This window comes from Epargyreus clarus, unplaced genomic scaffold, assembly GCF_041222505.1.
Source record: "Epargyreus clarus isolate Ecla_fem2 unplaced genomic scaffold, WU_Ecla_fem_2.2 ptg000031l, whole genome shotgun sequence".
NCBI lineage: Eukaryota > Metazoa > Arthropoda > Insecta > Lepidoptera > Hesperiidae > Epargyreus > Epargyreus clarus.
In genome coordinates, this window is record NW_027332236.1 from 4,239,285 (window position 1) to 4,257,808 (window position 18,524).

Consider the following 18,524-nt stretch of genomic DNA (forward strand, 5'->3'; position numbering starts at 1 on the left):
CGCCACACCTATTTCTACCTAATAACAGCAGTGTTAGGCGCTGCTGTGTTCCGGTTTGAAGGGTGTGGTAATGGTGACAGACTTTTCCAAGGCGTTCCAGCTTAGTCCTCAGGGGTAGCGGCGCATCTGTGGCCGACCTCAGGTAGGAATATCTAATTCTATCTGGGGTTGATTACAGATGTCCATGGGCGGCAGTAGCCACTTACCATCAGGTGGACTGCATGCTCGTCTGCTACTCCTATATTATATAAAAAAACCTTACCCTTCGGGTCCACGACCTTGACCTCCTGGCTGGCCGTGCTCGGTGGCGACAGTCCAGCGTCGTTCTGGGCGATCACCCTGAACTCGTACTGCCTGCCTTCGATCAGGTTCGCGCAGTTCAGCTGGTTCGGGAGACATAAGGTAGCGTTCACACGCTGCCAGCTCTGCGAGCCCACTTCGCGTTTGTCTACCCAGTATCCTGTGGAATTTGGTTTAGTTAGTAAATTGGATCATAAGTAGAATAAATGTATATTTTTCTTTCTATCTTATTTAGTTTTTAATGCGATATCTGCCGTCTAAAGGCTAGCTAACTTCATCTTCGTAAAAAAAATGTAATAATTTCATAACATTTTCTTCTAAGTTTTTTTTCACTAAGAAACTAAAATTTCTGAATTTGTAGCAACGACATAAGTATTTTTTTATAGATTTTATAGATTTATGTTTCTTGTGTAATGTTCATCAAATTACCACAAATATAAACATATCTGAAAGCAATTTGAATAGACCATGACATTATACCAACAGCTTTCATTAGCGAATAGTAGACACTTACCTAAAATCCTAGAACCTCCATCGCTTTCAGGTTTGTCCCATTCCAGGTGGACGAAGTGACCTCCGACCTCGAGGATCTTGGGAATACCAGGTGCTGACGGTGGGTCGAACGGCGCCTTGGCCTTAATCGGGTTGGCACCCTCCAATCCAGGTCCGGTACCGTTGTCATTGGCTGCGTGTATCCTGAAGTTGTATTCCTGTCCTTCCGTTAATCCATGAACCGTGAACTTGGTATCACGTACTGATGAAGCGATCGTAATCCAAATGGTACCAGAAATGTCGTGCCTTTCGACCACGTAGTGGGTGATAGGTAGACCTCCGTCATACGTGGGTGGTTTCCAGGCCAGAGTACAAGTGTGTCGAGTGATGTCAGTGGCCTCGAGTGGACCTTGCGGAGGTCCGGGCAGGCCTGTGACGGTCACGGAGAATGTGTCTGAGATCTCTCCAGAGTTGTTCTTGATCGTCAGCTTGTATGTGCCTGGAAATAAATACTCAATTTTAGACAGGTGATTCTAGGAATGTTATACAGAATAAATAAAAAATGTAATACTTGCAATATTAATAGTACTTTTTGAACAATTTCAAATAGCTAAATAGTTCAAATAGTCCAATAGTCCAGTCTGATTCATTTAATGTCTTTCAGGTATAATTATAAGAAACGTACCCATATCATCCTTAGTGATATCCTTGATAAAGATGAGAATGTAGTCATCGAACACGGTGTACTTGAAATGAGGAGATTCAGACAGTTTGTGGCCATCCCTAGTGAGGACCACGTCCACGGGCTGGTCTCCGGTGTACAGGATCTTGATCTTGGTGTTGTCGTGTTCTGGCAAATGCAGGTCACCTGGCATTCTTGTGATGCGCGGTGGGTCTGGGAAAGGAAATGGACGGTAAGAATATTGTTTTTTGATGCCCTGTGCTCTATTTTGCTAGATAGTAAATTCTCCGTAACTAAAATGATTTAAGTAACATATCATATCATATCAAATAGTATACTCCTATACTCCACTTTTTGAAGTATTTTTTTATGTTTAAGTACATTTGGAATATTCCAGCACAATTAATCCATGCCTTTATCCTAAAACATACTATTCTAGTCCTGTAAACTTATCATGAGTTTTCAAAACATCCCACAATTTTACGTTACGTTTACTCAATCCATTATTCTGTTCCGTTTGCTTAGTAGACTGAGTAAACGTAACAATAAGTGAGTGCTCAAGTCTTTTTGTCTACCTCACATGTTCGCAAAAAAGAGAGACAAAACATTAAGAGCCATTTGTCAATTTAGACGTTTAATGTTACTTTACTGACACTATAATTCTGATACAATCCGCTAGGGGCGCTGATTGGAAATTGTATGGGCAAATACGTAAACAAATACCAAAACAGTTATATTTGTCAAAACGTAAAAACTCATGGTAAAGGTAATGTTTAGATCCATACAATTTACTACTACAATTATTTTCAATTGCTTATTTAATCAAGTTAACTTACTTCCAATCTTAAGATGTGTGGTGGTGTGGATGTGGCCAAGAGTGTTGCTAGCCTCGCAGGTGTAGTCACCCTCATCGCCTTCTGTGGCCTCCAAGATGTTCAGTCTTAGCGTGCCTTCGCGAGATTCCGCGACGAATCTGTTGGTATTGTAAATTTTTAATAAACGAATGTAAGTTATTCAAAAATATGTTGTTTGGTTACAAATTTTAAAATTTACATATATTCCTGAATAAGGACAGATACAGAGATGTCTTTCAGAGATCACAGAAATATATGTGAAGCGATTCAATGTAATCTTCAGAATCCTGCACGAAGATTGCCTCAAAATGGTGATAATATTGCATCGGACACTGATTGGCTTCCATATGCGTATTACAAAGTCAGATCAATAGTTTGGTATAGTATTGATTTTTATACAATTTGTTGAATATCAGCAGATCTTTTTTTTGTCAAATAACATGTAACAGTTCATCTAGCACAATCTTTATTCTAAGAGTACAAACCTGGTTCCCAGCACGACCTCTCTGCCGTTCTTCAGCCACCTGCCTGTCGGCGTGGGGCTACCCGAAGCCACACACTCGAGCGTGTGCGGGCGGCCGAGCGGCGCGCACGCGTGTATCGGCAGCTGCTTCAACCATTCAGGTTTGGCTCCACCGACCTCCTCGCCCGTGCGGACTGGTGTTGTGCATGTGGATGGCTCGGATTTTCCTAGAAGATTGATTTTATTATTAGACAGACGTAATACAAAACGCATGACGATGGTAGAAATGTTTAATCATATGATAGGTGTGATTAAAGTACATGAAGATGGTGTCGATTCTTCTGAAGATGGTAAAGTAGATAAAGGAATCTATCACATGATGATCTACGCTATTTTAAAATATACTCATATTACGAATTGCATTATGATGGTTGAGTATGCCTGGAGAAGAGAGATAGGTTTTAAAAGTTGGTAAGATAAGCTTGGAGACGGCAAAAGAGAAAAATATAATTTCTTCTAAATAAATCATAACACAATGATGTAGAATTTGTTAAAAAATATTTGGAATAAAAATGTTCAAAACTGCATTATTTAATTAAAGTAATCTCGTGACCAGCAAGCTCTGTTGCTACTTTCACAAGAAAAATCTTCAAATACCCACCAGCAGAGTTTGTAGCGATGATGCGGAACTCGTAGTCAGCGCGCTCGCTCAGATTGAGAGCGGTGTACGTGGTGTCCAGGACGGTGTAGTCGTTGCACTTGTGCCATACAGCACCACCAACCTCACGGCGTTCGATGATGTAGCCGGTAATACGGGATCCTGGAAAAAATATGATAATTTTATATGAAACCCTGAAAACCAGCATATTCTAGTACACTAAATTACCGACGAGTATGGTTGACGAGAGCGTTTTAACTTAGTATTTGGTTTAGCTGGGAATAATTACTTAAGAAAAGACAGAGTGCATACTTTTGAAGGTGGAGCCTTTGTGGATCGTATCTGGTGGCACGAACGCCACACATATTTCTACCTAATAACAATAGCATTAAGTGCTTTTGTTTTCTGGTTTTAAGGGTCAAGAAAAGAAGACACACTTTCACTATAACACTTTACCCTTACTTACTTCCAACTTAGTTCTTAGGGATAGCAACGCATCTGTGGGTGACCAGGGATAAGACATAAATCCAATCTGGGTTGAATTACATAGTCTTTTGCTCTTTTATGAGGAAAATTCCTTTACTATTTCAATACCATTACGAGTATAATGACATACCTCCATCATTAGCTGGTGCGTCCCAAGCCACATCAACGTAGTTGCGGCCCACACGGAGCACACGCGGCGAGCGCGGCGGCGACGGCGGTCCAGCTCGCCCGCGCACCTTGAACGGTTGCGAGCTGCTGCTGTACTTGCTGAAGCCCGCTGCGTTCTTAGCGCGCACGCGGAACTCGTACTCGTGGCCCGGTTCCAGGTTGTAGGCCTGGGGGAAGAGTTAGTGAGAGAGTTAATTTTGGATTGGTTGACAAATTCCTAGTTTACAGAATATTGCTGAGTTAAATATGAAGCGTTGTATGTGAAATATAAATTAACACATCCAACTCTGAAAACTAATTTAATTTTATTTGTAGCTTCTTATTTGTTTGGACAAAATCATTAAACATAATCATCTCATAATTAGTTATCACCTCTGTAACGTTATGTAATGTTTATATTTATTCCTTACCTGGTAATTGCAGTCCTTAACAAGGTAATCAGCACTGCTCCATACGCTGTCGCGTACATCCCTGAACTCGACCTTGTATCCCTGGATCCTCGAACCACCGTCAGATCTTGGCCTGTCCCATATAACGGAGGCACTGGACCCGTCGTAGTCGATCACGCGAGGCACGCCCGGTGGGTCTGGTACGGTGAATGGATACTGTAATAGAGAGAAATAGTTTTATTAATACATTTTTTCATACATTTACTCATATTCCATAACATATTGCTAATCTGGAGGCACGGCAGTGCCTCCGCCAAGTCGAGCCAAAGCCAAAAATAGCGGCACGGCCGTAGCATTCTTTTCTCGAAGCAATTCGGCCCATTTTTGACCCCCTGTAACTTCGTTGCATATGAAGCTAGAAGCCTGAATTTTCAGGAGCCAAGTAAGCATTGTATAGACACGGTGTATTACCAATTTCATTTAATTTGAACCAGTAGTTTAAGAATTACAAGTAGTCAAAGTTCGTAATTTTGTCACTCACTGACTGACCGATCATCAAAATGTTAAGGCACTTCTAGCAGACATAGAAGGTTAAGATTGAGAATACAATTAGTGTTTAGTATATAACTCACGGAAAAACTATAATATTTTGCAATTTCTGTCCGGTTATCTAGATACACCAACTACATAAAATAACTTTGTATCCTATATAAGTATATAGGATTACAAAGTTATATTTGCAGTTAATGAATCTGTGTTCCTGTCCGCGAAATGTACGAGTAGTAGGGGAGCCCATGATGCTAAATGGGTAGAAACTCGAGCGTCGTTTGGACCTATACGATTGTATAGATTACACTTTAGTGAGTGAAGAAAAGTTTGTATGATATTTTTCGATTCACGGTGGGAATAGCTTCTAGAGGATTCGAAAGATGTAAATAAATGAGTCAGACGGACATACTCAAGGCGCAGCAGAAATATGTTTATCTGCTGGTTTGCAGCCATACGAGAGGTAAAAATGGAGAAAAAAAATTACACCAGTGCATTAGATTTTCAAAAGGGGATATTAAGTTACCCCAGATGAGTCGCCCATTCGAAAGACTGACGATTCGATTCGAAAGACTGTCAGTGACTCTTCGAAAATGCAAAAAAAAATCGTTATCTTGACACACTCGAGGGCGTAAGATTATTATACAGGAAATTCCAGCTGATGTTTTACTTCTCATAACCCTTCATCTGACGATTTAGTGGAGGGGTCTTTTTATACCGACGATTTGAAAAAAAAAATGTATTTTCCATAAAATTTGCCTTTTCCTTTAGCTTGTTATACACCAGTACTTTCCAGGGATTCATGCTAATAAGTGACGCTATCAGATAGTGTATGTACATATTCTCTTTTTAAATGACTGTTTTTTCACAACATCAACGTGTGGTATGATTATGATGTTACCCGTTTTCTAGTATTATTTCCTTTATATTAAAAAAAAATACCGCGCTCAAGTATGTCCAGGTAACGATTTTTTTGCAACCTTATTACTCCCTAACGCCATCCTCAAATCGTCAGATTGTTATAAATTTATTGTTTTCAGCATGTAATTAAGCTACTATAGATTTCACGATAATTTTCCCCGTGCGAACCCCCCAAATGGATGGTTTAAGATACTCTATAGGATGTAAGGTATCTCCCATATCTTAATCTGCCGCGTTCGAGTCACTCTCGAAATCCCCTCTTGGGCTCCCCTACTATTATTGGCGACGTCAATTGTTTTTATTCTCGAGACAAAAGAAGTTTTCAATTCCAACTTCAATTTAACTTCAATACAAATAATGGGTGAAGTGCGAATCGAACTCGTACACTGAGGGTTCCGTACCAAAAAAAACATGTGTTTTTTTATATTTACTAATTGATATTATAGCAGCCATAGAATGCATTGTGAAAATGTCAACTGTAACATCTATTACGGTTCAATAGATAAAGTGAAAAACGCCAAAAAATAGCAGGTCCTTATATGTTTGTCCCTGTAGTTCCTGGACTAAAATAGGGCTACGACATCCCCTGCCTGTCGTAAGAGGCGACTAAAAGGGGGCTTCCGGAGTTGAGCGTGGCAAGAGTGGGAGCTCGAACCGTCCTATAAGTGTCCCCGGGAAGGACGGCGGTATGTGTGGTCGCATACCGTCGTGAACACCGGATAGTTTGGGAGGAGTGAAACTGCTCCCCCAGGGCAGAGCTCGATCGGGGCATCGCGCTTGGAGGACTTCGGTTGCGTTTCGTCGGAGATCCCGGAGTTCTCCAACAAACATTGAGGACGGCCACCGGGGGGTTTTAGTGCGGTAAAAGTCCCACATAACCCCGCGTCACTTTCACGTCATCGGGTACCTTTTGATGATTTCCTCCTCATAAAGAAAAAAAAAACTATCCTTTATTTGAAAGTTTTTCTTTTTATTTTTAGTACTTGTTGTTAAAGTGGCCATCATTATACATATTCCGTAAAAAATTAAGTTTCTATCTATTAAGGTTCCAGAAATAGAGCTCTATGTCAGACAGACAAACGGACAGCTTATTAATAGGTTCCGCTTTTACCCTTTAGGTACGGAACCCTAAAAAATAATATAATATCAAAAACATTCCGAATTTTTGACAAATGTCATGAGAATAAAACTATATGTTGCGGCTAATGTGCCTAATCAGTTAAAACGCAGATTAGCTTGCCCATTACCTAAAGTACAAAACGAAGATTGTATCAATTTTCACCCCTTGACGTCGTTTCGTGCATGCCATGATGCGTCGTCGTGTTTTGCACGAATGAATGAATTTACGACAAACATTGCATATTTTCAAGAAACAATATCGCTTTGCGGCATGATGTCGCTATGTATCACGATACGTCGTTATGTCGTAAAAAGGCATATGTTTTAGCCCTAAGAACCAGTCTGAAAAGATGTTTCGAATTTTACTACATAGTTAATCTGCATATTATTATCTTCTAGCTAATCTTGAGACTAACTAGTTAATGTGTATGCTAACGTATTCTGCAATCTAACGGTAACATACACAAAATACAATAACTGTCGTGAGGTAAAGCAACTGTCACAGTATTATAAAATAATAATAAGTTTGTTTCCAAGGAAACAAATGTTTAGGCAAATTTCGCCCTTGTTGCGCTTAAATAAATGTCTGTATGAAAATAAGCATACATACGTCTTTATTAGTAGTATATCGATGCATACATAATTATAAAATTTTACAAAGTTCACAATGTAAAATCCTTAATAACTTTTAAACGGATTACCCTAATTACACAATTCTTTTTGCCCTATCCGTTTTAGACCTAAACCTACCAAATGGCATTAAAGACAAACCAATATCTACACAAACAAAAAATCATGTTTTCAACTTACGTAATATTTGAAAATAAATACATCCTCTATATTATTCCACTACCTCATCGTGTTGCTTATAAGGATAAAATTCTTGAAACTTTTACTAATGAATCAGTTATCTATTTTTATTAAAAAATAAATCCTCGGCGGGAACTTAGTTGCCAACCTAATACTTTCTCATACTAAGCCGTAAGTCATGGTCATAACATCGAAGAATTAGTTGATTAACCAACAAATTCTTCAATTTTATGACTTATGTATAGTCCTAAAGAATTATACATAAGTCATATGTTACGTATAATCCTTAAGGATTAGTATACCAAGGTATGAAAATATATGTATTTTCTTCAAAATTTTCCTTTTACTTTAATTTGTCACATAACATTACTTTCCAGAATTTTATCTTTATAAGCAACACTATCATATAGTGGAATAATATAGAGGGTGTATTTTTTTAAAACTGAACTTGTTCGATTCCCGGCTAAGGAAAAAGATATTTTAAAAACTAATGATGCAGTTATAGTTTTTATCAAAATCGGCCCCTCGGGTAACCCCTTTCAGCACTTTTCGCTAATGCACTTTTCGATATTGTTCGGTGAAAAATATGGTCTAGCTGATTATATGTATTATTAATATACTTTGCAAGTAATTTTAAAAATAACTACAGGTTGAATGCAGAAGACAAATACAGACTAATAATTTAAGTATGATTTCGTTATTGGTGAGTAAACTTACTGAAAAAGGATTTACTGTTAATTTCCGGAAAAACGGTTGCACTATTAGTAACTCTATGGATAATATCATCGCAACTGGACACAACGTACATGGTATACATAAATTTAAACAATTTGTCAAATCACCGATATGTAATTTGACAATGTCAAATAAATATTGGCATAGAAGACTTAACCCGTACTAATCCGGAATATATGCGAATTTTAAAGAATATTGTGACTCGTCTTGATGATGTGAACATTACGACGGATATGTCGACTAGTAAGAAACCATTTCCAAAACTTTGAACGGGAGCGAACGATATACTCCAGTATCTGTCCACATAAACCTGTATGTACGATCTCCAGATCGTACATACAGGTTTATGTGGTCCCATGGAAGCTACTTCATTCAACGGTTCAAGGTACATGTTATTATTTATCGACGAATATACTCGAATGGCACATGTTAATTTTCTCAAACATAAGAGTGAGACTTTACGAAATTTAAAAAGTATAAAGTTCGCGTTGAAAAGGCATCTAGCAAGTCGAACAAGTGTATGAGATCAGGTGGTGGAACGAAGTTTTGTAATAGAGCTTACGATATTTTTTTGTCAACAAATGAAATTCTACATCAGAAGGCGATATATAGTATATACCACCAAACAGAATGGTATGGTTGAAAGAGCTAACAGAACTATTATCGAAAAATCGAGAAGTCTATTATAAATTGCAGCGAATTTGAGACAGAGCGTTAAATACTGTGATTTATATCAAAAACCGGAGTCCGACGAAGGCACTGAAAGACTGCGTGCCACTACAAAAATGGTCTGGGAAACGAGTAGATGTTACCTATTTATGCTTATTTGGATGTGTAGCGTATACTCTTATACCAAACAGAAAAGACGAAAATTGGATGCAAAGTCAAAACCAATGATTTTTGTCGGATATTCATAAGAAGATATCGATTATTTAATACGAAGACACGTGAAATCACAATCATTCGAGTTGTTAAGTTTTTAGACGATGTTTTTCCTGAGGATAACGGGAGTAATTCCAGTTGTCAAAATATTAACTTTTTCGATTTAATTTATTGTCATGTTCGAATGAAAGTGGTGATGAATGAAAAGAGTGCATGACTGATGCGGGTGTTACAGGTGATATAGGTGTATGTGTGCCTGCGGTTACAGATACAAGTAAAGTAAGTAATGTGACTAATGCTATGACGGATGTAAGCGAGTCTGAAGTAATGGAACGTGAATCTGTTGATATAAGTAATGATATTAATAGGCGTTATCATGTTAGAGAGAGGAAATAAACTGAATTTTACAACTTTTTAACATGTGATTTAATTTCAGAGAGTGGTACTGTAACGGCCTGAGTGTAGGCCTGATCGTAATTTGTGCTAAAATAAAATCAAACTTGAATTCTTGTTGGACCGCCGCGTGATAGCATGCTTATAGATGACTGAGTGATTATTTGAGACCAAAAACAATGTGTTTTAAAATTATTGCAAGCCTTTGGTATGTCCGTTTGTAAGTCCGTATCAACTTCAATGGAGGTTGATTTGAAATAAACAAAAGGTAACTCAGATAGTAACAGTAGTCTACCGTGTCAGAGTTTAGTGGGGAGATTCAACTATTTAGCCAGTTCCACGAAAGAGTTATGTTTGGTAGTATTTATATAGAGTTTTGTTATAGGTGGGTAATATAGATAAAGGGGGCGTATTGTAAGAACCTTTTTAATATAAATTGTAATCTATATTACTGGTTGTGTATAAAATGATATTGTTCGGTGACTCAAGATTAAAATAGAAATGAATAAAAACGTATTCTAGCGGAAAATATGTTTTATTAATATACTCTTCAAATAATAATTCTTACAATAACTACAAATATTACCTACAAAAAAGAACGCTCATTCTCGTAAGACAGTGAGGGGGCTTTAAAAAAATCTGTTGTTGACATTCAAGTAATAGAAGGTCCCGGAAAGGAAAAAAAGTAGGCATACATACAAAAAGGAATGAGATGCCATCAAAAACACTGCTTGTAAAAAAATCCAAGCCTCGCCATTCAGCTCTTCCACCGTAAAAAGTCGTAAGATCCATGGAATCCAAGTCGGTTGGTTCATACAGACTCTACTTAAGAGACCTTCTGTCTTAAGGTATTATCTCACTATCTAACCTAACACCATCTCATGGGACCATATCAATATTAAAAATATTTTATGTTTGAAATAAATAGATTGGACTTGGCAATCGTAGTAATGTTACTCGTGTGCTGCGATATGATGCAATTAAAACACAATGTGAACTGTTTGTGGTATCACCGCTTCCAGCAGCACCACCGCTAGATCAATTTTTGCGTCTTAAGCGCTACTATGTTCTAGTTTCAAGAGTGCGGTAACGAAAATATACTTTTCCGAGGCGTTCCAGCTTAGTCTGCTTCCTCTATATTATAAAAAAACAATGTATATCACAAGTTTACAAGTTCACAATATTAAATTAAATTAGTTCGTTTAGTACGATTGCCAAATCCAATCTATTTATTTGAAACATAAAATATTTTTAATATTGATATGGTCCCATGAGATGTTGTTAGGTTAGATAGTGAGATAATACCTTAAGACAGAAGGTCTCTTAAGTAGAGTCTGTATGAACCAACCGACTTGGATTCCATGGATCTTACGACTTTTTACGGTGGAAGAGCTGAATGGCGAGGCTTGGATTTTTTTACCAGCAGTGTTTTTGATGGCATATATTATTTTATAAAAACCATAAGCGAAAATCCATAGAAAAACTATCAAAACAGAAAAATAGACAGATTAAGAATTTGTCTGTAGCAAAGTAGAGTTTATCTCTTTCCTTTTGATGATCAATTATTTATGATTATCACGCCACTAATTGGATTCTTTCTGAAGTTTTAGAAATATTTTGTACAAAATTCCAATGTTATTCCAAATTTGATCAATTTTCACTCTACTCCACACAACTCATTTCCCAAGAGTAAAATATACTTTGGTAAATATAAAATATTTATTATTAAGCACCTCCACAACAAAACTGTGACAGAAGGATATATAACAAACCTTGGCAGTGATGGAGTCGTCCATGGTGAGTGGCTCCGATACACCGTACAGGTTCTCGGCACGCACCCTGAAGGTGTATTTGCGATTCGGCTCCAAGCCCATCACGTTGTAGTGGCAGTTGCGCACGAATGACGAGATCTTTGACCATACCTGAAACGAAGAAATAAAAGTTAAGCTACTGAAGAAAGTTGAAACGAAAAATAAAGTAATATTTGGATATTTTTGTGAATTATTATTTAATTAGATTATCCTGCAAGACTATCGCTTTAATACAAAAAAAAGCTCATAAAATGTTAAAACGAGCTATCGATATCGTTATCGATATCGATACCTCGTTTTAACATTAGCTTTAATACAAAAAAAGCTCATAAAATGTTAAAACGAGCTATCGATATCGTTATCGATATCGAGTTAAACGATCATCGTGATTTTAAGACGATTCTAGATGAAATGATCTCATTCTACATCACTATCGACGATTTTCAGACTACGTATTGGTTTACTATTATTATGAAATTAAATATTAAGCTGATGGATTTCCTATCCGTACCTACTATTTTCTAGTCTGTTCCCATATATTGAGCTTTATTAACTCTACCAATGCATTCAGTTTTTCTTATTCCTGCTGTTTCCCAATTATGCAACTTTGAAATTGCATAAAGTTTGTGAATTTAAATAGATCTTGAACTTACTCCAGTATTATCCATCTTCTCAACGATGTAGTTGGTGATCGGTGAGCCACCGTCATCTAGCGGTGGTTTCCATGACAACGTGCAGCCGTCCGGCGTGATGTCGTAAGCGTCAAGCGGTCCAACTGGTGGTAATGGTTTGTCTACTACCAGTACCTGGAAATAAAGTAAGGAGAATTTAAAGTTACAGTCATAATCAAAAGAAGTAACGTATTTGGCTTGTATATAATTTAAAATAACGGCGTAAATGACAAATAGTTTATTATAATTATAATTTTTATCATATTGATGTAGTAAACGAGCATGTAGTCCATTTGATGATAAGTGGCTAATGCCACTAATGGACATTTGTAATAAATCCCAAATAAGATTAGATTTCTATCTGAAATTGGTCACAGAGGCGTTGCTATTCCTTAAGAACAGGTTGAAACGCCTCGCATAAGTTTACCACAACTTTCACACCAAGACACAGCAGCGCTAACACTGTTGCATTAGGCAGAACTAGGTATACTGGTGGTGTCTCCAGAGTCACACCACAAAGAGTTCTACCACCATCACACTGTTAACCAACTTAAACTATTTCATTAATACTCTTTTTTGGGTCAATCAAATTTAACTTACTCTGCAGGTGCCACTATCAGAACCTTCGCTGTTGAGCAGTTGAACAGTGTAAGAGCCGGTGTCTGATCGCTTGGCGCAAGAGTTGATGAACACAGTGTCCACATCAGACGTGATGAAGCGTATCCTGTTGTCTGGGTATACTTCGTCGTTGTTGATGATCCAGGATACCTGGGAGATAAAGGAATTGACGGTAAGTATAAAATTAATAGTACAAAACTTTTTTGTGAATAAAGCAATAAATAGATAAATGAACAAAGTTTTGAAATAGTTTTTTTTTCGGAAGTACATATTTTAAATTAATAAGTTTCTCACGGGAAGGATAAAATTATCATGCAGATGCGGCACAATGTATATAAAGTGGCTAGTATTTCGCATGAACATTTTTAAGCAACTCCCGATAGAATAGGAATAATAAGGTCGATCACAGATATGTTGTATCTCCGATTAAGCGCTTACGCATAAATCAAATCAGAAAACATCAGCTTTTATCACTTTAATAATAATAATATCTTTAGTGAAAATGCGTGAACTAACCTTAGGCCTTGGATTGCCAGTGAAAGGCACAGTGATCTTGATCTCCTCGCCGGCGATGACAGTGATGTCGCGCAGGCTGAGGTCACTTGTGATGCGCGGCGCGTTGGGTGGCGCGCAAGCACGGATAGCGTCAGAGCTCTGAGACCATCCACCCTGGCCAGCCGCGTTGATAGCGGCCACACGGAATTCATATTCGTGGTTCTCGATCAGTCCCGTTACTTTGTAAGTTGTGTCTGGAATGTGTGCGTGGGACGCCTTCGTCCATTTGTCTTCAGTGATTAGTCGCTTTTCGAGGACATAACCCGTAATTGGAGATCCGCCATCGTGGCGCGGCTTGGTCCACGTTACCGTGATAGACGATTCGGTTGTCTCTACCGATCGTGGAGCTCCAGGTGGAGCTGGTGGGTCGAACGGATGTCTGGCCTTGATAGGCTCTGTTGTCTGAGCTGGGTCAGACTGTCCGTACATGTTCTCTGCCATGACGCGGAAGTCGTAGCTCTTTCCAACGGCTAAGTTCTTCACGCGGAGGAACGGAGTCGTGACGTAGCCAGACACCTTGGTCCAGTTCTGTGTACGCGCTTCGCGTTTCTCGACCACATAGTTGGTGATATCGCCGCCACCATTGTCCTTTGGTGGGTTCCAGTATAATGTAAGCGCTTCACCCTCGAATTCATCCGCGCGCAAGTTCTCTGGTTTTCCAGGTCTGTCCAGCACGCGAACGTTGATTGTAGCGGTATCGTATCCAGACGGGTTGCGTAACTGTAAGCGGTATTGGCCTCCGTCGGACCTCTTTGCGTTTTTAACGACCAGTGATGCTGATTCTGGTGTAATCTTCTGGAATATCCTGGAATCTCCATCGACATCCAGCAAGTTATCATCCGCGAACCATGATGCAGTAGGTTGCGGGAAGCCAGTGTATGGTACGTGAATGGAGAAGTCTTCGCCAGCACGTACAGTAATGTCACGCACACCACCCAGATCCATGCAAGGTTTGTTGGGCTGTTCTGCAATAACAATATCTGGAGTAGGTTTGCTTGGGTCTGATCTTCCAACATCGTTAACCGCGATGACTCTGAATTGATATTCTGCACCTTCCTTGAGTTTTGGTATGGTATGAATAAGACTTGGGATAGGCACATCGTTAACGTCCTTCCAGTCCTTGTCTCCTTTGCCCTTCTGTTGAATAATGTAACCCTTGATTTTCGATCCACCATCGCTCTTTGGTGGTCTCCAGGAAAGCGTAACCGAGTCCTTGGTGACCCTGTCTGGTTTGGGAGCCTCTGGTGCACTTGGTTTCAACCGTTGGGTTTCCGCCACAATTGGTTCTGTTGGCTTGCTAGGTTTGCCAGGTCCAGCTTCATTTACGGCAATGACACGGAATTCGTATCTATTGCCTTCGCGCAAGTCCGAAACAGTATAGCAAGTATTGGGTGTAGGATAGTTGTTAACCTTTACCCATTCACCTCCACGCTCCCTCTTTTCAACATAGTATCCAGTAATAGGTTTGCCACCACAGTTAGCTGGTGGTTGCCATTCGAGTGAGCAGCTGTTTGCACTGTATCCTGTAATTTTCGGTGTTTCTGGTGCATCTGGAGGGTCAAATGGTGATTTAGCAATGACTGGCTTGCTTTCCAGTGGCTCAGAGACTCCGTATAAGTTCTCTGCGCGCACCCTGAAGACGTACTTTTTGCCTTCGGTTAAGTTCTTTACAGTGTATGAGCATTTCGGACAGAAACCAGCAACAGTACGCCAATCATTAACTCCATATTCGGCAACTTCCACAACGTATCCAGTGATTTCGCTACCACCATCGTCTTCTGGTGGATGCCAGGAAAGGCTAATAGCATCATGAGTGACAGGTGTGCATATGAGTGGTCCTTTAGGCATTCCTGGTTTGTCAACAACAATAACTTCGATATCAGCAGAATCTTTGCCATGTGCATTGGAAGCCGTAATAGTGTATTTACCAGCATCTTCCCTAGTAGACTTTTCAATAGACAGTTTGGTTTCGTCGATCTTTGTTTCAGCGGAGATCCTGTGAGATGGAACAACTGGTATGGATCCCTTGGTCCAGGAAATAGTAGGTGTTGGAGCACCAGCAAGTGGAATGTTAATATTGATTGGTTCACCTGCGCGGACCTTGATTTTGCGTCCCAGAAGGTGATCCAAGTTAAGTTTCGGTTTCTCTTTCATCGGCTTAGCGATAAATACATTAGATGGGTCAGAAGGTTGACCTGGACCAGCAGCATTAACTGCAGATACTCTATACTCGTATTGGTGACCCTCCTGTACACGGTCATCCTCGTACTCATTTAGTCTAACTGGGTCTCTGTTCAGTTTAATCCAGCGGCCAGTAGTCTTGTCTCTCCTTTCAATGTCATAGCCGAGAATATTGGATCCACCGTTAGAAATAGGTGGTGACCATCTAACTTTAATGTGATCCTTGTCTGCAGAAACAAGCTCTGGTTTTCCAGGCTTTCCAGGAACTGTGTATTGGTTCTTAGCCACGATAGGCTTGTCTGTGACAAGTGGTTCAGAACGTCCTTGCAAGTTTTCAGCAAATACTCTAAATTCATACTTAGTACCTTCGGATAGACGAGGTACAGTCGCGTGGGTATTCTTTGGATTGATGTAAGTAACAGCTGGTACCCAGCCGCCACCATGAGTCAAATCGCGTTTTTCAATAACGTAAGCAGTAAGTTCACTGCCGCCATTGTCCTTAGGTGGTTTCCATGACAATGTGACTGATTGTGCAGTGATTTCTTCGTACACGAACGGTGGCTGTGGTGGTCCAGGTACATCTAGTACAATCAGTTCAAAGCTGCCTTCGTCAGATCCAGAATCGTTCTTCAAGGAAAGGTGATATTTGCCAGCATCAGAACGTTTACAGTTCACTGTATGTAGGATGGTATGATGACCCACAGATGTTACAGTAGTTCTCTCGTTCGTGACAACAGGTTTTCCATCACAAGTCCATTTAACTTCTGGAATTGGTTCACCGATAAAGTCGACGTCCAAATGGAAGATTAAACCGGCCTTAATAGTAATCTCTTTAAGTGGCGTAAGAATCTTTGGTGCCACAAATCTGTCCTTGGCAGTAATCATATCTGAAGGCTCACTTGGCTCGGATTGGCCAGCTTGATTAACAGCAATCACACGGAATTCATAGTCTTGGCCTTCAGTTAAATCTGGTACGGTTGCCTTGTTCCTACCAGCTGGCACGTGGGCAGCATTTACCCAGTATGGGCTTCCCTTTTCTTTCTTCTGTATAATATAGCCAGTGATGGGAGCTCCACCATCCGATTTTGGTGGAGTCCATTGTAAGTCAACGTGGTTCTTGCTCCAGTCTGTCGCTTCAGGTTTGCCAGGAGCAGAAGGTTCATCGAACTCGTTCTTAGCGACAATAGCACGGTCTAATTCCAAGGGCTCTGACTGTCCAATAGCGTTGACTGCGCTTACTCGGAACAGATACTCCTTCATGTGAATAAGTCTAGTCACTTGGTGTGATAAGAATGTGCTCATGCCAGCATCAGACCATGTGCCACGTGATAAGTCCATCTTTTCAATGACGTAGTGCAGAATTGGTGATCCACCGTCGTCCAATGGTGTTTTCCATGATAGTGAGCAGGAGTCCTTCGTAACATCAGATACAACAAGAGGCTTCTCTGGTCTCGATGGTTTGTCAAGTACCGTGACCTGGGCAGTTGCTGAGCAAACTCCGAGATCGTTCGTCAGGGTCAACTTATAAACGCCTCCATCCGAACGGACAGAGAATGGAATGTCTAAAATAACCCTGTTATGTAGAATCTGGATGTCAATCCTTTCAGAAACCTGGACGAGTTTACCGTTAATGTGCCATTCAACTGTTGGCTTAGGTGATGCTTCTATCGGGATCTCATATTGTATTCTTTGTCCAGCCTTGACAGTTTTGTCGGCAAGAAGCATCTTGTCGAAGTGTGGTGCGCAGAATCTAGCCTTCGCCACTTGTGGCATAGAGGCATCACTAGGTTCGCCATTTCCAGCCTTATTAACGGCAATGACTCGGAATTCATATTCCTCGCCCTCCTGTAATCCAGATACAGTTGCGGATGGCTTGTTTCCTTGTACTGTAGCAGCCACTTCCCAAGGTCCGTACTTCTTCTTCGCCTCGATAATATAACCAGTAATGGGAGAGCCACCGTCTTTCTTTGGCGGTACCCATTCCAAGTCCATGTGGTCCTTGTCCCAGTCCTTGACAACAGGTGTTCCAGGTTTGTCCGGGGTTCCGTAAGGATCCTTTGCTGTGATTGGTTCATGACCAACAAGTGGTTGCGATTCACCATGCTTGTTAACAGCGCGGACACGGAAGTTATAATCATGTCCTTCAATGAGATGGTCAATACGAATATTGCAACCCTGGACTTCACCGGCTGGGATCCAGCGCATGTTCTCTTGGTCCATTTTTTCGACTACGTAGTGAGAAATCTCACTGCCACCGTCGTCTTTAGGTGGCCTCCAGCGTAATGAGCATCCGGATTTGGTAATATCATCCGCGCGGAGTGGACCTTCTGGTGGAGAAGGAACATCCATCACGAGCACCTTGATAGTAGCTGTGTCCGTTCCGTTGACGTTCTTAGCTTTAAGCGTGTAAGTGCCTGTGTCGGCGCGTTTCGCATCAATAACACGGAACTTAGTTGTGTGGTCATCGTTGATAATCTTGATTCTGTCAGTGTTGAGAACAACATTGTCGCCGTGGAGCCATTCCTTGGTTGGTGTTGGCTCACCAATAACGGGCACGTCAAGTTCAAAGTTCTTTCCGACCTTAATCTTGATATCAAACATGAAGTTCCTGTCGATCTTGGGCGCCAGATTCTTGGGCCTTGCCAAGTGAGGTGCAGTACCGTCACTAGGTTCACCCTTGCCAGCTTTGTTGACAGCGCGTACGCGGAACTCGTATGTGTTGCCTTCGATAAGGTCTGGTACTTTACCAGTTGTAACATCGCCTTCGATCTGAAATAATTTCATCATTAT

General features: G+C 40.3%; 1 protein-coding gene across 1 annotated transcript in view; it reads right to left on the bottom strand.

Moving 5' to 3' along the window:
* Window positions 1-18,524, bottom strand: part of bent (projectin protein bent) — a 120,958-nt gene that overhangs the window by 25,139 nt on the left and 77,295 nt on the right. The window contains exons 100-111 of the mRNA XM_073090012.1: window positions 13,515-18,503; window positions 12,981-13,148; window positions 12,363-12,515; window positions 11,671-11,820; window positions 4,514-4,708; window positions 4,066-4,270; window positions 3,453-3,611; window positions 2,814-3,018; window positions 2,311-2,447; window positions 1,478-1,687; window positions 815-1,291; window positions 263-460 (exon numbers count right to left, since the gene is read on the bottom strand). Coding sequence (XP_072946113.1) covers window positions 263-460; window positions 815-1,291; window positions 1,478-1,687; window positions 2,311-2,447; window positions 2,814-3,018; window positions 3,453-3,611; window positions 4,066-4,270; window positions 4,514-4,708; window positions 11,671-11,820; window positions 12,363-12,515; window positions 12,981-13,148; window positions 13,515-18,503 — 7,246 coding nt within the window. The remainder of the gene's footprint in view (window positions 1-262; window positions 461-814; window positions 1,292-1,477; window positions 1,688-2,310; window positions 2,448-2,813; window positions 3,019-3,452; window positions 3,612-4,065; window positions 4,271-4,513; window positions 4,709-11,670; window positions 11,821-12,362; window positions 12,516-12,980; window positions 13,149-13,514; window positions 18,504-18,524) is intronic.